This window comes from Juglans microcarpa x Juglans regia, chromosome 6S (assembly GCF_004785595.1).
Source record: "Juglans microcarpa x Juglans regia isolate MS1-56 chromosome 6S, Jm3101_v1.0, whole genome shotgun sequence".
NCBI lineage: Eukaryota > Viridiplantae > Streptophyta > Magnoliopsida > Fagales > Juglandaceae > Juglans > Juglans microcarpa x Juglans regia.
The window spans coordinates 21995972-22016088 of NC_054605.1; the positions used below are offsets into that span (position 1 = coordinate 21995972).

Sequence of the window (20117 nt, forward strand, 5' to 3'; positions counted from 1 at the left end):
AGAAAGTATCATGCAGCACAATGTCTTTTTTTTTTTCCTAAAAAGGAGTGATGCAGTTGTTGCTGCAGCAGCAGCAGCCTGTCGTGAATACAAGAGAGAAAAAAAAGTGTGTTATGTATTGACTCAAAAACTGCCATCAACGAGCACAAAACGAGGAGGGGAAGCATGTGCGCTACTTTTTGGCGGTCAAGGAATCTTCTAGCTTACCTTTGCCCAAACAGCATACTCGAAGGGGACTTTGTATGATTTTTGAAGTTTTATGCTTGCTTTATAACACTTGTTCTCACGCTGCATGCATGCATTAATCAAACTAATTTTGATCATCCACCCTAAGGTGATAATGTCAAACTACACCGTGTTAGGCTGTGTCCTTTAAAAAAAAAAAAAACCTGCATCGAGCTGATGCAAGTAAACATTTTCAAGTCTGATAATTGGAGTGCGACCTCTCTCACTGTAGTCACCGACGAGAGTGTCCGGCCGTTTGAGTATCAGGTTACAGTGTAGTACTGTGGGCTAGCAAGTGGGGGCTGTATTCCTAAAGTTTCAATCACTGGTAAATTTAAAGCCATTCGATGAGTTGGCAAGACCATTCCGATTTTCAAACTTGTGGAACTCAGTTTCTATGGTCTTTGCAATCTTGGCATCTTCTAGGCTTGGCTCCGGAACATCTACATGAACTGAACCCTGCTTGGTAAGTGAAACAGGCTCCATAAGCAAAGCTTCTTGCTTGATATATTCGTAGAGCTGTTGATGGAATGGATGGTCGAAGGAGAAACAATCGTCAGCACCCCCATTTCCATAATGCCTGGACGATCCAGAGCCCCCTCTTCTACAAAAATGTGGAAGGGATCCATAATCCATTATCTGGATACAAATCAACAATGTCATAGAAACAGTGGTCAGAGAACAATTCAGTTGCATGCAATTTCATGGGCCATAAACATTATCACTACAAAAACAACAATTGATAAGTCGCATTCAAGGACTAGGAAAGATTCTAAATGCATTTTCCAGATCAATTGGAGGAACTAAATCTACCCACCTTGATTAAGTAATTTTCACATAAGAGATTCATATTACAGATTCACCAGCTGGATGCAACATAGAAATTATATTGCATGAGTCATAACTTAGACAAACCCTTCTAAGAAACTAAGCAATGGTAACATAAGAAAAATTGGATTTGCATGTTGTGAATAATGATAAAAATTTAACATCATGATAATCAAACAGGAAAACATGCTTACATTCAGTAACTCATCCCTCCCACAACCTTGCAGAACCTGGACTTTCCTCCTTGTCCTTTCTTGCAAAAGAGGCTTCACAACCTGCCAACAGATAAAGCACTAAGAATTTTGTTGCAGAATAAGAAAATACACTTTTTAAAACTTGATGACAGGCACAAACCTTCCAACATGCTGAAAATACATAGGGGACATTTACAATGTAGTATGTTTCTGTCTTCTCTGGATAATTCAAGTCATCAATTGTAGATATAGCAGACAAAAGCTGCATCAAGATTGAACCAGAAGTGCAATGCGTCAAATACATGGTCCGTAGTATGAGGACAGCAAAATATTAGTAATTGATATTGAAATTGAACGTACTTGCCTTTCTTAAAGATATATAAATAAAATAATACAAACTCATCTGAGAAACATAGAATAAGATATATCATGTGTTAGCCACAAATGCACACAGGAAAAGACTGCTCAGGACCTTATGATTCATTTTCATATGAAAGATATGTAAGCCAAGATGACCCATGCTTCCTGTTGCCAGTGCAACAACATACAGAGAGAAGGCTGGTTTTGTTTTTACACTAAATCACATTTCCAAATGGAAAGTCTTGAACGTATTGATAATCCACTCATAGGTAACCAGCATGCTTTTATCTCAGTATCACATAAGAATTTGCACATATTGAACGTATTGATATCTGATAGCTGACAAACTATCTACTGAAAAAAGGAAATATCGAGTGCAAAATGAATATTGGGTTCTAAAATCTAAAAGTACCTAATAAACCTTTCTTAGCAAATTATAGAATACAGATAGATACCTTAATTTGGTTCAGAGCTGAAAGCTTTAAACCAGTCATGTCTAAAACTTTCAGACAGGTACCAATATGCCGTCCATGCTTCTTTGTTGCAGAAGGCTAGAATAAAATTAAAATCAGGCCATAGGAACGGTTTCACAAGTCATATATACGATTAAGCAATCTTCCTTACAAAAAATTATGATTAAATTAATTATGCACCAGTATTATGCGATCTCTGTACTCATTCATCTGTATGTGGGACTGCACATAGTAATGTACCTGAAATTAAAAGAAACTAAATATGAAATAAAGAAAATGCAATTGTTAAATGTGCACTTATCAGTGTTTAATGCAGCCTTGTCAACAAGAGATGCCAGCGAACTTGATGAACATAAGCACATCCATCGTGAGTAACTATTAATATCTATGCCACTTGCAGTCTTTCCTGATCCCTTAAACAGAGATTTGAGGAGAAATTACGTAATGCTTAATGCACATTCTTGGTACTGAAAAAGAGAGAGAACTTTGTGCCCTTAAAACCAGTATTCCATTATATACCAAAATCCTCTAATAAGCATACTGTGAATCCCACATCATGTCTTCCATTATACTGCAAACCCTATCCCATTAATCCAATGGAACTTTATTATTGTGAAAGTTAAAGAAAATATAGCATAATGTCCTTACAGATGCTTTGTCAAATGTGCTGAGCCCAACCCCAACAGCAATGACAGGAAGTCCCTGGAAAAATTTAGCATGAAAAGTGAAAAGAAAACAAAATTATGAATGCAAGGATGAAATAATCCTTGCTTAACAATGAATGAACAATAAAATACCATAAGCACCCTCCCTCCCCGGAGAGAGAGAGAGAGAGAGAGAGCCCGTAGGGGCACAAAGAGTTTTAGTAGAATACTAGCAGCAAACTAACTTTTGAGATGCCAGACCAGCCTGGGCAAGTTGGATGGGACATGATAGAGATTGACAGCCACAATAATTTAAAGTAAACACAGGAATACCTCCTTCGAATAACCAGACAATCCTACAAGCTGAGAATCTCTCACTGCTCTGTACAAATCAATGGGGCTGATAGGTTTCTGTACAGAGAAACGAAAGAAGATTTTGTGATGTAATAAATTCTTGATCACCGAATTAAGTGTAGAGTTTCTTATCCAACATGGCTTTGATTAATCAATACATGCTTTTGAGATATCATTAATCAAAGTAATTGAAGACTAAAATCCACACATGCAAAGCAGAAGAGAGGACAGAACACCCAAAAACTTTATTTCAATATAGGCCAAGATTAACTTACAATGCAAATGTTAGATGCCTAATCATCATTACATCTCATCATGAAAATTTTTTTACTCTTTTGGCCTTGGTCAAAAATCAACCACAAAATACCAATATAGACCAGAAGTGCCAATTAAAGAATATACCAGCTTGTCTTAGATATTGCCTATAATATGATTGGCGATGGTCATGAATATATGCTCTTAGCCCAGAACTGCGGGACGCTAATTTTCTCCTGTGAACAAATACTACTACAACTTACATATTAAATAAGGTTTTTACAGGGCATATGTACATATTCACACTAAATATACATCATATGAGATGCACACTCACTAAGTCCCATCCAATGAGTAGTATAAATGTGCATTGAGTGTCAGTTCCAGTCTTAGGTTTCCCTTTCTTGCCTATCAGTTGCTCATTTGTAGATCTCTAACTTTACTATTCATATGATACTTTTCACTTGAGCCAAGAAGACAATGTATTTGCTGATTGCAAGAATTCGCAAAACAGACTAGATATACAAGCACCAAAGAGAAGCTTCAAGAGACTTTAATCACAATATATCGTGTTTAGATAATTTACCCATAATGATAACCTATAAAAGAATAATAATAATCTCATACTGATCAAACTTTTTTTTTATAAGTGCCATAATGATGAAACTCACTGCTAGTATATGGTCGATCTCATTTTGTATTCTCCACTTTAAGCAATCGACCAACTGGAACAGATTTGTGTGTTTAGTAAAAGCAGAAGTATCAAAGATGAATGAGCTTGAAGGAGACGATAATATTTTTAGAAAACAATAACTTAACAGAGTGACATAAATTGGTCTAACCATTTTATGTGCTTTGGCAACATTCCAGTCTCTGGCTTTGAGAAACCGTACCAATGTCTCGATTGGAGAACCCTGGTGCATATTCTGAATGTCATGGTACATGATTCGAGTTAAGACAGACACAGATCATCAGTAAGTATTGAAAAAACTGTACACCAATTCAAAAAAGCATCAGAAACCAGGAAAGGCTCAATAGATGGAGCAAAAAAAGCACAGAATTTCAAATTTATTTTTAAAACACAAACACACATATATTTATAAGAAACTTATTATCTTAGCCAAAATCTCATTAGCTCTACATAAAATGCAAATCAAACTATTAAGATAACAAAGGAATCAGCCAATTCACAGGGAATCCAACATCATCCTAAAGCAGAATAATATCTAGAACTACAGAGTCAAAAACCTTATCCACCCTAAAGTTAATGAGGTGAACCTGACAGCAACGAGTCAATTAATTAAGATAAAAAAAAAAAAATCCAAGAAAAGCAAGATCGAAGACCCAGATCACACTGAAATTAACATATGATTTAACAGTCATTCAATTTCTTTCTCAGAAAGCAGAACAAAAAATAAGAATAAATGAATTGTGACCGCAAAATTATCTCAAAGGTTGAGCTGCCCTGATCTTCAACCCCCCTTCCTGGGGTGCCGAGAGAGGGGGGAGGGGGGGTTTAAATTGATTCAGTTAGGCTAAGTTGAGAAGAGGTTTTTGTGTTCTCAGGCAGCAAATACTTTAAGGGAAATCACAAGTTTTTCCCAGCATCAAAACAGATACAGATCAGGGAAACTAACCTTGAATGTGTTCTTCAGTTGCTCATCTACTGCGAAAATCAAAGAGACAAAAGGGAAAACATTTTAAGCGAAACAAAGTCAAAAGAAGAAATTTAAGCAAAAGACAAGTGGGATTTTTTAAGCTTACCCTCTTCCATTAACGACTGGAACTGCTTGATCGCTTCCTCATTAGCAACATCCATTTCCTGCTTTTTCTTTCTGAAGCGTAAATTCAAATACTCCGCCAGAGTTGGTAGAAATTCAGAAACTTTTAGTTGAATTCGTGAAAATCTTCAACTGGGTTAGAGTTTTCTGATCCTCAGTCTCTCTCTCCCGCTCTCCGTGTTTAAGAGTTCCGAAGTTGAGAGAGACGTGAGGGTGCCCCTTTCAGAAATTTTGGGTTTATTGTATTTTGTATATCCACCTCGTCTGAATTATTATTTGTACTTGAAATTTATCAAATTAATACTAAATTGATGAGCGGCTAATTTGCTGAATAGATCCGAGGGCTGAAATTATTTGCACAGAATTAAATACCAGATTATAAATACCACAATTACTATTTATACTATATACTATTTATATAGTATAATTTAATTTATAAAATTTAAAATTTAAAATTTAAAATTTATTTTTTAAATTAAATTATATTACGTAGATGATATATAGTGTAAAACTTTTAAATAGAACTATACTTATATTGAAATTATTTGATATTCGAGTGTGAATATCGATGTTATTAACCTATTTCTCTCGTATAGAATATTTTCAACCTCATTCAAATATATCTCATAATGCTCATGACAGATATAAATGTGGATAATATCACGAGAATGACGTTAATGATTCTGTCACATCGAGTATATAAAGAATCTGTAATTATTTAATGAGATAATTGCAAAATCAGTAGTTAGATTTTCAGATCTTTATAAATGAAGGTAACAGTTTTTACAATAGTATGAGACTCATGGCTTATATAGAGTTCATATTTCATGTGCATATCCTTTTCTAATTCAAAACTTTAAAACTTGAAATCTTATGAATATTAATAATGTGATTATCAGAGGTACAAACTCCATATATATATATATATATATATATATATATATAAAAGCCAAACAAGGAGTTCATGATCTATCAAGGCCGATTGTCCTTGTAGTTTTGTTATGCTCTTTTATGTTGTATATACAACACTCATCTCACTATTATGTAAATGTGGTGCTCTAAAAACGTAGTGTCTAGCGTTACTCAAAGACTTGTTTTATGGAAGATGATAAAAGAAGTTGGAAGAATTGAACCAAGAATGCTGTGTTGGATGGTTTTCACTCAAAAACAAGACACAAACTCAGGCAGGCTAGGCTGCCTTAATTAAAAAAAAAAAAAAAAGGAATATATGCTAAACATTGTTGCTTGGTATCTCCAACAGTAAATAAATGAGAACCAAAGGCAAAGGGTATAAAATAATGCTCCCTTATCTTTTATTCCTTGTCATGTTTTTTTCTGCTTGCTTGTTTACCTATTAACTAACTGTTAATGAACAATTCAAAGAAACTTCGTATTAGCAAAATTCAATGATTTGGTGATGTTTGGTTTCGTTTTCAAAACCCATTTGGAAATGCCACATTTTCACATTGATTTGACGATTTTTTTAAACTCAAAATTAATATTTATAATGGTTAAATGACAAAAAAAAAAAAAAAAAAAAAGCTTCTTCACCAATTTTTACTAAAAAAGAAAAAAACAAAGGACAGGAAAGAAAAAGACATGTTTTGCAAGGACCTCAAAATCAAAAAGCCATATGAACTTTCATAACCAATGCTTTAAAGGAATGGAGAGGGACAATATCAATTGGCATCAAAGATTGGTGGGATTTGTCAAGACATTAATTGATGGTAAGGAAAAAGCGTGGCATGTTGTAACCCAATCACCCACTCAAAACAATTATTACTCATTGGGAAATAAAAAGAAAAGATAGGAAAAGGGCAGATGCCATCTATATTGTTCTTCTCCCAATACTCCATTTCCTTTCTCTCATATAATTATTTATTTAAATTCAATGCTCAAATTTCCAATCTCTAAAATATCTAAATAAATATAAAAAATATCCACTCTTGATGGCACCATATGTTATATATTTAGAATAATGAACTATGCGCCTCATTTTATTATTTTATTTTAATTGCTCATATATTTAATTTTTTTTTTTATTTACTAACAAAGGAAATAACTATTAATATATTAGTGTATTTTTTTTATTTTTTAAAAATACTTAAATATGTTAAACAATCAAATCCAGACGGCACACTAGTACCATCCATATATTTAAGTCCTATACATAGAAGTATGCAAGATAGAGAGAAGGAAAAGAAACAAAAGATGATATTTAGTAGCGCTTCACACATGCATGCCTGCGGGGATAGCTCAGTTGGGAGAGCGTCAGACTGAAGATCTGAAGGTCGCGTGTTCGATCCACGCTCACCGCAATGTTTTACTTTTATCCTTTAAGGTTGACCAAAGTGGCGGCCATGTCCATCCATAATGATATGTTTTGTTTTTACATCTATCCTATTTTCTGCTAAGCTAAACCCAACTTCGTCCAGCCATACTTCCGTGCTAATATGCGAGATTTTTGCAACTATTGCGGCTGAATGCCATTCGATCTTCCAAGAAAGCTGAAGGGGGGCAGGGTAGTATGCATCGTACTCCACTGACTTCTTTTCGGTTTTCAATATCATGACAAGAACCCGAGCTTTCTAGTGTTGACAAATGTAAGTACATCAGATTGGAGCAGCAAAACAAGAAAAATATGTGATCGTTGAGCCAAAGATATCCAGATGAGATTATCTTAGACAGCAGGAGCCACACTTTTGGCTCAATCGGATGAGGAAAATGATGGACTCAACTCTTGTAGCAGGATTTTTTAAGTTCTCCCGATTGTACTCTCATAACATACATGATAGATGCGAATATGTTCATGTGTGCGCGCAAGCCCGATTATGAGCTCGTTACCATGGATGCTTCAATCATTCAATGAGCAAGTATGAGCAAGTTGCTCCTCGCACGAGGAATTTCATGGACTTGAAACATATATTTCTGCAATAAAAATTTGAAATTGATTCATAAAAATATCAAACATAATGTCATTATGGATTAAAAAGAAAAAAAAAAAACTAATTGATTTTCCAATAACCAACAACTCAAAAAATCTACATGTTTCTCACAAAGTAAAGGAAAAGAAAAAAGATTGGTTCTTGAAGTAACTAAAAGAAATCGAATTCTAAATAATTTTGATCAGGGCAAGCAGCGGGAGCAGCTTTGTCACTAGTTGATGCCGTGGAGACTGGAATTCGCTCGATCTCAAAAGGTTTGGGGATCTCGGGTGGGCTAGCACACCGAATCAATGCCCAGTTTATGCCTTCAAAGAAGGGGTGCTGCTTAATCTCTGTTGCTCCTCGCTTATATGCCAACCTATGTTGGGGTTCTTTCACTAGTAACCCTCTTATCAGATCCCTTGCTGAAAAACTTACCACTGGTGACTCTGGGAATCGCAGTGGTTGACCCACAACATTGAATAAGGTTGCTCGGTTCCCTGATCCCTTGAAAGGAGTCTTACCAAACAAGAGCTCGTAGAGAAAGATCCCAAAAGTCCACCAATCAACAGCACTGCCGTGCCCTTCACCTTTGATAATTTCGGGTGCCAAATACTCGTGAGTCCCTACAAATGACATTGAGCGGGCATTGGTTGGCTCTGCCATAAGCTCTGGCAATGGACTGACTTGGTTTCCCATTTCATTCTTGGGTTTCCGGTCTTTCTTAGATTTGCTTGAAAACAGACGAGGCCCAAAACATGTTGTAGGTGCCACGCATGATGGTTGAATACAGGAGGGCTCGATGCAAGCTGGCTGGACACAATAAACTGGGTTCTTGCGCATAGGATCAGATTCGGGTGCAGAAGACTTGACTAGCGTAGGGCTGTACGCACAGCGAAGGGAAAGGTCAAAGTCAGAAAGCATTATGTGGCCATCATCCCTCACAAGTACATTCTCAGGCTTGAGATCACGGTAAACAATTCCAAGCATGTGTAGATACTCAAGAGCAAGGAGAATCTCTGCTACATAGAACCTGCATATTGAAGGTTAAGGGATAACAAGAATGAATTAATATCACAAGCCATTGTTTATGCAAGGCAGAAAAGAGAATTGACTTGGAACGGCTATTCAACACAGGACTAAAGAATACAACTCACATGGAACTTCTTCTAGTTATGTAATTATTCTATAAAAAGGCTAGCAAGAAAAATCTATAAGAAGCGTCATAATCCTTTAGATCTGCTGTTATTAATGGGTAGGGGGATTCAAGCCCCAGACATCACCACTAAGATATTCGGATCGGTGCCATTGGACCAAAGGCCACTATCGAATAATATAGAAAACTTGTTTTAGCTATATTAGCCTGATACCAAAATCATAATTTGTGTTAAAGCTTTTCATGTTAATTTGTGTAGCAGCACATGAATACTGGCCTCTCATACCAAGAATCACAACCCAAGAGTCTATTCCAGTTATTTATCCCATGATTTCATAAATTTCTCATCATTGTGCTGGTTCATATATCTTGTTATTGCACCAAGGATCTTGGCATTAGTGAAGTGCATTCCGCAAATGTCCTATCAACAATTCTGACAAAACAACTAGAAATAAGTCTTCTATTGATATGGCCACTAAGACAACCCCACGACTATTTTCCGATGCACACACGGAATCTAAAGCACAGTGGCCCCTCTGTCATTCCCTCTAATGACTAAGAAAGCTGGTTCACATTAATAAATAGTGAAAGAAGAATTGATCAGCCTCTCCAATATCCTAGGGATGCCCATTTCTTTTTTCAAAGAGGAAATTCCATCGTGGAAGAAAATAAGAAACTCTGAATAAACTATCGCAAAGATAAATAATTAAGGTTAAAAAAATAAATTTTATTCAGCATAAAGCAGACAAAGGCCATATACATTGGCGTCGCCTATGCATGCTAGCTTAGCGATACAAGGAAGAAGGTTAAAAAAATTAATGGAAAGATCTTCTAGATGCACAGGGATTTACCATTGATTCCTATTTAATTTGTGACAACTTTAAATCCTGTTATGATGCATAAGAAAAATTGCTCCTCAATGCCAATTATGCACAACATCTAATAAAGAATATAAAATCCCCTGGAAATTGATACTTGACCATTTCATATTTATACAAATATGAACTTTTCCTAGAGTTATTGCTGGAGGTCCATATACATCCAGCTGATACGGTTTTGTTTGCACAGGTCGTTTTTCATCATGTCACAAACGGCAAGACAAAACCAAAATTTCTTTCCACAGCATGAGACTAATAGATACACGCTCATAAAAACTCCCAACCCACCTTATAACAATGAGTTTTCGATAAACCAGTGAACCAAGATGAGATGAACGTGGACTGACACAAACAGTTGAAAAAATTGAATGCCATATATGAACCACGTAGATATTGAGTAGGCACGGGTTTCTTACTTTACTGCTTGTTCAGAAAAATGCTTCCCTGGCTGCCTCTGCCGAAGCGTGTGCAAGTCGCCTCCAGGGCAAAACTCCATCACCAAGCATGAGAACTTTTCCGTCTCAAAATGGGCATATAAGGACGGGAGGAAAGGATGGTCTAAAGACTGGAGTATCTCTCTTTCTGTCTGCGCCCGAAGCAGTTTTTTCCGGCTTGCTAAAGATGCTTTATCCATAATCTTCAGTGCAAAATGGCACTTAGTTCCAGCCAACTCTGAAAGATACACGCTTCCAATATCCCCGCAACCCAACTTCTTAAGATGTCTGAAATGACTCATACCCAATACACCAACTTTTGCTCGGACAGCCTGTATTGCTTCCCATTGTATGTCATTTGCCTTGTGAGGCTTGTTGATACTGCTACTTAAGCTGCTACAAGTACTTTCATCACTCACATCACTGCTTGTGCTGCCTCTACAGATACTGCTCTTCCCGCTGTCAACAAAATCAGCTCGATCGCTAATTTTGGCACTGCCACTAGTCTTGGCAACACTGCTGGTTCCATCACTGACTTTAGCTGAAACTGGGCTAATTCCTTGCTCTGAAGTTTTCTTTTCTGGATCAGCCCCACCTTCAACTGAGCCCTTGGCCTCTTTTTTCCCCACGGAGACTACATAAGCTGGCACTTGTTTTGGCTCACCCAATAATAACGTCGAATCTAACCTCTCAGCTAAAGAACTGTTGGACTCCTTTTGACGAGAGCTCAGCGATCTTTCTTCCTCCCTGGTTTCGACAGAAACCTGCTTTGACGTGACTAGTTGCACATTCTTAGGTAATTTCCTTGGTGTAACTGGCTCCGATTTGTTAGTCTTCGTAATCTGTAAAGGTGGAGGCTTGCGGAAATTCCTTTCTGTTGTTTGACTGCCGATTAATTTTCTCTGCTTTTCCGGAGAAGTTCCGGCACCAGATCTTGAGGCCATCCACGGAATGCAGTCAAATAGATCAGATTACAAAAACCCATCACTCAACCCCCGATTTGACGACGTGACTCCCACCATCATTGACATCTCCAACAATTTCCATCTCCAAATCCATCAATAGTAGGGTAAAATCTGTGAGACATCAATCACAGAAATCACCACACCGAAACGTACAAAATATGCTTGAACCAAAGTGTCGAATTAAGACTACAAACAAGTACACAAAAATTAAAGGAAACTCGGAGCAAAAAGAGGAACATGTCAGACAAATCACCACCGTTCAAAATACATAAAATGCTTGAATGGAGGTTTTCGAGTTCAGACTGAGAGTAAAAAGAGGAACTTAATCGGAGATTAAGAATCATTAGTTGCCACTAAATCTACATGACCCCCGTCTTAAATTGGAAAAAAAAAAAAACTTAGACAATGAATTATCTTTTAAGCAGGAACAAGGAGGTGAAAAATCTCCGCTCTTGTAGCTTAAAGTTTAAGATTTGATTAGCAATTAACAAAACAAAAGTTACATAACACAAACAAGAAATTGCAGGCAAGCCCAGATCATAGCTCATACACTATTGAAAAAAATAACCGAAAGGCTGGTTGGAATTTTTCAAAAGACAGGAATACGTCAGACATCTACCTCAAAATGCCAATCCTTCTGTCCATGAAAAATTAGACTTTCAAGAGGAAAAATGTAATGGATAAAAGAACCATGTAAAAGTAAGAGAAACTCAACGAATTCCCACCTAAATGTAGATTCTTCATAGCTCTGAATACACAACAACAAACGCCAAAAGACCCAAAGATAAGAGCAAAGTCAAGAGAAATGACAGATCTCCAAAAACAAAGACCCACCTATTTGGATCCAAGAACCCCACAAATACACCAGACGCTAAAAATCAATATAGAATGCAACGAGAAGCGAAAAAGAAAGTCCCCACTTGAGCAAATCAGAAAACCCAGTAGAAAAGTAAAGAGGAAAAAGGAAGCCCAAAAGAGCCTCAAAGATCAGGACTTTGGGGAGGGGGGACCTTTTGCTTTAGCAGAGTGGGAAAAGAGCACTTACTGTCTACTGTAGGGAGAGAGAAAAGAGAGCAATTTGTGAGAACTCCTTTCTCTCAAAATGTAAAGAGAGAGGGAGGGAGAGAGAGAGAGAGGAAAGGAAAAGAAAAAGCTTTTGAGTGTGTGAGAAAAAGCTTTGGGCGTCTCTGTGGGCTACCATCCATGTAGAGAGAGAGAGAGAGAGAGAGAGAGGAGGGTCAAAGTTAAAAGCGGAGGATTTTTCTTTTCTATTTCTGGTTCAATTATTTCAATGAATTTTGTTCCCGAAAACATAAGGGTCTGAATCAACACATGGGCCTCCACTGGCTCCATCCTGTCCCCTCATGTTTTGTGCCTTTTGAGTTTCCCATTTAGGGCTTCAAATTCTTTCTGAATGACTATTGTGCCCCCAATACAACATCTTTCTTTTAGGTTTTATGCTTGTGTTTTGTGAGGTTCCTTGCCTATTAAATTGTCCACAAATGTTGCCTATTTTCGCCTTTTTGGCTATTGATAATTAAGTTAAAGGCAAATGGTCCATGATAGTGTTAAGTAGTTGAAAAGGCCAGGGATGATGGGGATGGAGGGCCAGGATGTGTTTTTGAAAAGTCAAAGAGATGGCTATGCGTGGAGGAGAGTCGCTGGAAGAGGTGGGGAACTGGGGACTGCTTATTATTGGGTTGGGGGGCTGAGGGTGATGATGGACTAAATTTGTAAGAGATGTGATACAATTATAAAAGAGATTTCTAAATACATAAATTGATATGATTTAAATATAATATGTTAGATCTATTCTACAATAAAAATAATTTTATAATCTAATACATTATATCAAGTTACGTCAATTTGTATGTTTATTTTTATAAGATCTCTTTGTGGTTAAAACATTTTTCAATTTTCAACAAAGGCTAATACAAGCAGCAGATGAAACATTCTAATCACAAATATCACATGGTGCCTAAATCACATTTTTAAGTGTATTTAATCGAACGTTGATTGTATCTGATAATTGATTTCAAGCAGCTTGGCCCAAACAAAAAAGAATGGTAAATTGAACATGAAATGAGATGAGTCCAAGGAATCAGAGAGAGAGGTCAGGGATCCTGAATTGGCTGGTCTCGATTAGATTCTCCACAAGCATTTATGGTACAGCTTTTTCCTCATGGGATGAAATCGGCATCCACAAGGAAACAATGGAGAAATGTGTTCAATATCTCCATTCACATGTCACCGCAATATTCAACATTAATTCCAACAGCATCAAGATGATGAGGTGTAATTAAATTATATCCACTCCTGCCCTTCAACAGAACCTGTCTTCCTATGGTTGGTACCGAAATTGCTTGCTTACATATAAATGAAAAAACAAAAGAAAAGACACAGAAGTTGTGAGCATGGTGATATCTGCTAGCATTTCTCACTTAAGAAATACCAAATTTTCTGGTTAATTGCAAATCAATCAAGTATATTGAAAAACTAGTGGCGACAACATCTTGACACATTAATGATAAAATAGCATGCAAATCTTAGGCAACAATTTGTCACAAGGCCTGATGATACCCATCTCTAATCTCCATTACCCCCTTTTTTTATTTTTTTTGAAAGAATCTCTAATCTCCATTACTACTCTTTCCATTTCATTTATTGGAACTTGGGCTCTCGCCCTTGGTTTAATTTAATATAGATAATGCTTGTTTAGTGAACTTTTATTGGTGTGAAAAATATTAAAATATCCACTTTCTCGATTTGACCCATTTTGAATTGGATTTTTATTTAAAGAAAATGTGAAAATTAAAAAATAATTTTTTTTTTTTATTAAATCGGTCAACTATACACACAAATATTTAGGACTGTCTGTGTCCGTCCTATCTAATGAGTGGTGCTTTTCTCTCGCTGTATATGGCCACTCTGTGTTATACCTATACCTATATACGTTTTGTTTTGTGCCAGAGAAACAGGATTCCTTTATTCCAAATATAATTAATTATATACAAATAAAAAAATAAACATGGTTTTATTTTATAGACAGACAAGTGTGGAATCTTTTCCATCAACCACTAAAAACCCACCCGATCGTTTCAATGTCTTCTTCCATCCAATATCTTTTTTTTTTGAGTAACAGTGGCATAGGTGTCTAAGACTAATAATAATAATAATAATTTTCCGACAACAATATTCGAGAAGCCAAAACTTTTTGGTGATCAATTCCTCGATTCTGTTGTGATCGCAGCGTTGCAAAAAGCAAACATTAGCTGTAGCTTCTCTCGTGAACGCTCCTTGCGTACCACAACTTTTTAACCATTTGGAACTATATCCATCATGATTCATGAGTTGCAGCTGGTGACTCTACTTCCCACTCCTCAGCGGGTGCAGCCTCTCTTTCCTCCTCAACGCTCCTCTCTTCTCTTCCCTGCCAACCATATCAAGTTTCCATGTTCCAGCGGGATCTATAGATGCAATTCTTTAAATAGACACAAAGAGGTTGATCAATTATTGAGACAGCTTTTACCTTGCTCTTGATGGGAATTTCCTTTTTCTCCCCTTCTCCTCTCTTGATGGGAACTTCCTTTTCTTCCCCTCGTTGGCAGTTGCCCGTGATTCTTCTTTATAATTTTCAACAACACCATTTCCCAAAACCTCAATTTCTTTAAAATTGCCAACCGTCAATTCGTCGGTATTCTTTCCACTGCTGCTCTCATTTGTCCTTGAACCTTGCTCCACCATTTCGGATGGTTCAGAAGGTTCTGCAACTGGCTTTGAGTTGCTTATTTTTTGGACAACTTTTCAAGAAAACTCATTCTGGTAGAAGTTGCCATTGAGACACTAAAAGGTTTGAGTATTCCCAGAAGCACCTGAAGGATGCTTGGTACAAAAAATACTACTCCATTTGCTGGGTATGACAAATTTAAGCGCACATGAAATGGGCAGAAGCATTTGAATTGTTTAATCAAAGGTGTGGCTCCTCCAACCCCTCACCCCCACCACCACCCCCCCCAACCCCTCACCCCCACCCCCCCGCGGAAAGTGCAGTTAATCAAAACCACATGCACGTATACACTCACAAGCATAGCCATGAAAGAAAAATGTTGGCTATCTAATTAAAAAATCATATCACAGATCTATACCTACTTTCGCCACAAAAAATCCATCCATATTTTGAACGTGAGGATAGAAACGCCTTGTGTTTTCCAAGGATGGGTGAAAGCGTTGTTCCCTAAAGCGGATAAACCTGGTAGACAGAAAACCGTAATAAACTTGGAAATCCATTAATTTTGCCAGCAGATGTGATCCACAAAGAGTGGAAATATCCTTACCCTGGACGCCCAAAGTCAAGCCCACAAGACACTAATTCAACATTCCTCTTCCTGAGTGCATAGTCAACAACTGCTTCATTCTGCAAGATGCAACTTTAAGATGGGAAAGAAACGAAAGAAGGGGGCAGGGGAAGAATAAGTGGAATTTCAAACCATCCTTATAAACAAACCTCAGCAACCATTATGGAGCAGGTAGAGTAGACAACGTATCCCCCAGATTTCGAATTGGCATCCACCATGTCAATTGCGGCAAGAATGAGTTGCTACAGAAAAAATAAAACAGCTTGAAAAGAGTTTTACATGCTAACATCTTAAATGATCAATGTAAGGAAGAAAGAGTATAGAGTAATTCCACCCTTTCTTTGGGAAGATAAAAACGTTGCATGACAAGAATTTTTGGGGCATTTCAGTTTCAAGATATTATGCAAACTGGAGCACTGACTAGTGATTCCAACTTTAGATTTTAGCATTAAATTGCAGTTCTTTCCAGTATCTGAAAATATTTGTACTAAGACTGATACCATGATACCACAGTTACTTCGTGTTTCTACTCCCTTCTAACACAAAAAGTACAATATTTTTTTTAATAGTAAAACAAGGATTTTATTGAGGACAAAAAGTACAATATATCTTCTGCAAATGGGCACATTTCTGTATTTCTTCAGAGCTTTTTGAGTTTTTAACAGACTCGTCTTTAGAAATAACCTGCAAAAAAGGAGAAATCACTCAATATATTTAAGTACTCAATAAAATAAGGAAAAGACACGGAGTAAATAACTCAACATCAGCCATGACAGCCCTGTTGCTTACCCCAGTCCCACTGCAAGGGGCATCCAGCAATACTCTATCAGCTGCGTTGACACCCAAAACCTTAGGGAGCTGAAATGGAAGAATGGGAAAACAAAGGAAAAATTTTATACATGAGTTGAGTTTAAGTCTTTCAGAACATTTTTCTATTCAACAAAGAACCAATTCACAATATGAACAAAATAAGAGTCCTTCAAACAAGACTTTCTGTAGATTGTAGACGAATTACTGGAAACAAAAAGCAAACCTCCTTCCCGTCATAGTTACAAACTACGGCGTTCGTCACTCCCATGCGATGCAGATTAGCAGGGAGGGACTTAAGCCTTGGGGCCTTCATCTCATTTGAAGAAAATAATTCCTGGTGAAAATTGCATCAGAACACCAGAAAATTAAGGGAATAGAACTATGGAACTTCTATATGATACTCAGATTAGAAAAGAGATTATTGACCAGGCAGCATGTGTACATCTTAACAACAAAGCATCATGCACATTTTCTTCCAAGGAGATACAGTACATTATACACTCATTCATATAATATCTACACCGAGTAATAACTTCTCTATAGCAAGCATGGTGATAAGTAACATTTATATTAGTTTTCAAAACTTATTACACAAAATTTGTTCTTTCACTATACAACACTTTTGATAAGTTTCTTTTTAACAGTGAAACATGAAACTGATATATAAATAATGAAAATTCCACCTCAAATATACAATATAAGTTAAGGCATGAACAAGAATAAAGCTCATACTATGTTTCTCCATCGTAGAAGGCAAGTAGCACATAAAAGAATTCTTTTTCTAAGTAGCACATAAAAGAATGCAAACAGAAATCTGTTTAACAAGATTGGTTGCTTCATTAATTAGATAAATGGAAGCAGGATGAAGAAAATTCAGTTACAACTTGTTGAGTGGCTTTCCATTCATGGAGTCGAACTTTTAATCCTGAGCATACAGATGATTGTAATATGTAAAGGGGGGAACAACTGCAATGAGAACATTCATTTAGATATTACCACATACCACAATTTTTCATAAGCGCAGCAATATAGGTCGTTTTGCCACCAGGTGCAGCCCTGAAACAGAATAGAAATTGTTGTAAAAATAGAAAATATGATAATTGTACTTGTAGAAAGAGTTGTATAAATATTCTGTAAATTCGTACTTTTATATTATAATAAATATAATGCTTACATATACGACCAAGCTGGCAACGCAATAAGCAAAAATAGCTACCGAGAAGAAAACATCAATCATTAATGTTTCAGAAGTTTATATTTTTTTGGGTACCAAATGTATTGATTGACATTTGTGCGTGTGTGTGTGTGTGTGTGTGTGAGTGACTAAGTGAGAGAGAGTACTTTCATCTGTAACTACTACTTACGCCATATCAATGATTCGTTCCTTTTCTTGAGAAGCAAGGGCCATAACAGGCAAAAAAGAGCTTGCACTCTGAAGCTGTAACAAACAGAATGAGATCCCTAAGTAAACCACATGGAATATGCAAAATAAAATCAGGAGTCATGGCAGATTGTTAACTAAAGAAACTGCCTACCAATGGAAAGCATTAGTATGTCTTATACTGTTGTTATAAAACAAGATCAATAAAGAATGAAAAAATAAACAGATAAAGCACTCCTTACTTTTGACCACTTGCTCAAGGGATCTAGGTTTACACCTCTGTTTATCAGAACATCTGCCAAATCCCGCCTCCATGTCTAAAGTACATTAAAATAATATTTTAAACGATATAAGATATTGAGTAGAAAATTGCAAAATAAGTCTCAGATCAAGCTTTTTTGAGAATAACTTCTCAGTTCATATAAGCAATAGCATTGGACTCATCAAATTCATATTCAAATTTTGATGAAAAGTACATGTTTTCCATATATCTAAAACTTCCTTATCCATAACTCTATATTGGATTAGCCATTAAATTCATCAAAATAATAATATAATATTATTTTTTTAATAATAATATTTTTATTTTTTTCATATTTTATAATTACACTAATTATATGTTAATTAATAATTTAATTTGATTCTTACATTATTATTGCAAGACAGCTGGAGATAAAAAGTGAATAAAAAATAAATTTGATGAGTGAATAGTAGCTCTTCAAATTTGAAGAAACACGTCCATTTACTGTAGCTCAAAGTTTCACACTTGTATCTTTGGCTAATCTAATGCATATCTTTTGATGAAATTCATCATATTTTACATTTGTCTAGGTTTTTTACGAAGCCAATGCCAATGCTCAGTCACATATCAGACCCATCTACATACAAACTGTTACGTCACCTTTAAAGTGTTAGCTCGCAAACATATCGGGCGAGGCTTCAATAATTTCCAGAAGTTCAACAACGGGGAACATCTACAACAAAAACAACAAATTGTTGTAAACAAGTCCCGGAAACACGAGGAAGCATAGATATAATTAATAAAGGGGACCAAAGAGAGAGCGAGACAGATGACCACCCACCTCCACTAAAGCCCCAATTAGGAAGTCATTGTAGCCATAGTATGAGCTTAAATCCTTCTTAAGCTGCCCAATGTAATCCTTCCTTGTAGTTCCCTCTTGCCTCAAGGCCTTAAAATTTGAAAGCACTCGAACAACTGAAGATAAATGTTAAAGTCAACTTTGAAGAAAACGGAAGCAGATGAACCGTGAAAATAGTAAACGCATAAAACAAATAATAGAAATATTGCTCACTCTCTTTTATCCGCCTTTGGAGATTTGGAAGGTCGGGGGGCCGATGTGCCTCTTCTTGAAGCTCCTAAGTTATTTCAGAAGTAGAAGAGAAATAAGCATGACGATAGAAGCCAATCAAAAAGAAAATTTAATAAAATTCGAAAGTCAAGCAATTAAAATACAACATGTAACGCGACAACAATAATCAACCTCCTTGGTTGGCAATCTAAACTCATCAGATTCCGCTTTAATGTTGAGATGCAATTCCTCCACTGCTTCTTTTTGGGCCCTGTCCCTTTCAGCATCAATAGCTCTTGACTTCTCCTCGATATCAGATTCGGATATCCGAATCTGAACCCGAGTCTGAGCCCAAGCCTTTCTCTGAACAAATATAATAAAACAAATCCGAATATCAAATAACCAAAAAGAAATAAATAAATCATGAACCTTAACGATTGCGAAACGTAATACCTTCTTCATCATCACTTCCTTGAAGAAACCATCGGCTAGAGGATCATCCCCATCAGAAGAAATTTCTGAACCAGAGCCAAAATGTTGCTCTTCTCCATCAAACTCCTCGTGTTGCTCTACTTCATCCATGCTGTCAGAATGGTCAGAAAAGTCATCTTTCTTTGCAAGTCTAGCAGTAAAAAAGTCACTCCTTTGCTTCTTTATGGGAGGAGGGTTTTGTGGTTTAGCACCCTTTATCTTATTGCCGGCCATTATAGCTGGGGAAGTCGTCGAATCGAATGTTTTCTCGGATAGGGTTTTTAGGGTTTATGAGAACAAAAATTCTATAACAGCCCCG

The 20117-nt window shown here is 36.5% G+C and overlaps 3 protein-coding genes and 1 non-coding gene across 9 annotated transcripts; 1 reads left to right on the forward strand and 3 right to left on the reverse strand.

Moving 5' to 3' along the window:
- Positions 1-297: 297 nt before the first annotated feature.
- LOC121237705 (phosphatidylinositol/phosphatidylcholine transfer protein SFH2-like) lies at positions 298-5355 on the reverse strand. Of its 2 annotated transcripts, none has more exons than XM_041134558.1 (11): positions 5098-5355; positions 4971-4996; positions 4176-4259; positions 4005-4058; positions 3058-3135; positions 2729-2782; positions 2261-2320; positions 2063-2158; positions 1408-1509; positions 1248-1328; positions 298-864 (listed from the first exon to the last, which is right to left on the reverse strand). In XM_041134558.1, exons 1-11 carry the CDS (start codon positions 5150-5152, stop codon positions 544-546), a joined length of 1011 nt encoding a protein of 336 aa, XP_040990492.1. In that variant the 5' UTR covers positions 5153-5355; the 3' UTR covers positions 298-543. The 2 variants fall into 2 exon arrangements, with proteins under 2 accessions (XP_040990492.1, XP_040990491.1); XM_041134557.1 differs by having other exon boundaries at positions 4971-4999.
- Positions 5356-7359: 2004 nt separating this feature from the next.
- Positions 7360-7432, forward strand: TRNAF-GAA. The gene has a single exon. It is a non-coding gene; the product is annotated as a tRNA-Phe (tRNA).
- A 607-nt stretch (positions 7433-8039) lies between these two features.
- Positions 8040-12736, reverse strand: LOC121237940 (serine/threonine-protein kinase D6PKL1-like). Of its 5 annotated transcripts, none has more exons than XM_041134875.1 (3): positions 12197-12736; positions 10489-11582; positions 8040-9071 (listed from the first exon to the last, which is right to left on the reverse strand). In XM_041134875.1, exons 2-3 carry the CDS (start codon positions 11448-11450, stop codon positions 8210-8212), a joined length of 1824 nt encoding a protein of 607 aa, XP_040990809.1. In that variant the 5' UTR covers positions 11451-11582; positions 12197-12736; the 3' UTR covers positions 8040-8209. The 5 variants fall into 5 exon arrangements, with proteins under 5 accessions (XP_040990809.1, XP_040990810.1, XP_040990812.1 ...); XM_041134876.1 differs by having other exon boundaries at positions 12517-12735; XM_041134878.1 differs by having other exon boundaries at positions 12482-12735.
- A 2765-nt stretch (positions 12737-15501) lies between these two features.
- Positions 15502-20032, reverse strand: LOC121237943 (26S rRNA (cytosine-C(5))-methyltransferase NOP2B-like). Its single transcript, XM_041134880.1, is given in 17 exon segments — positions 15502-15856; positions 15976-16068; positions 16436-16510; positions 16616-16684; positions 16860-16958; positions 16960-16970; positions 17640-17692; positions 18001-18097; positions 18253-18334; positions 18919-18958; positions 18960-18991; positions 19100-19233; positions 19331-19394; positions 19520-19652; positions 19654-19690; positions 19781-19807; positions 19810-20032. Coding segments are annotated over 17 exon segments (1284 nt in total). The 3' UTR covers positions 15502-15841.
- Positions 20033-20117: the final 85 nt, after the last annotated feature.

Excerpts from the sequence above, each read along its gene's own strand:
- LOC121237705 (XM_041134557.1), bottom strand. The coding sequence starts at position 5,152 with ATGGATGTTGCTAATGAGGAAGCGATCAAGCAGTTCCAGTCGTTAATG. Across the intron at positions 2,783-3,057 it reads TGTCTGGTTATTCGAAGGAG|GGACTTCCTGTCATTGCTGT; the intron begins GTATTCCTGTGT and ends AAATTTTTCCAG. Across the intron at positions 2,321-2,728 it reads GCACATTTGACAAAGCATCT|GTACATTACTATGTGCAGTC; the intron begins GTAAGGACATTA and ends TTTTAATTTCAG.
- LOC121237940 (XM_041134875.1), bottom strand. The coding sequence starts at position 11,450 with ATGGCCTCAAGATCTGGTGCCGGAACTTCTCCGGAAAAGCAGAGAAAA. Across the intron at positions 9,072-10,488 it reads TTTTCTGAACAAGCAGTAAA|GTTCTATGTAGCAGAGATTC; the intron begins GTAAGAAACCCG and ends TTCAATATGCAG.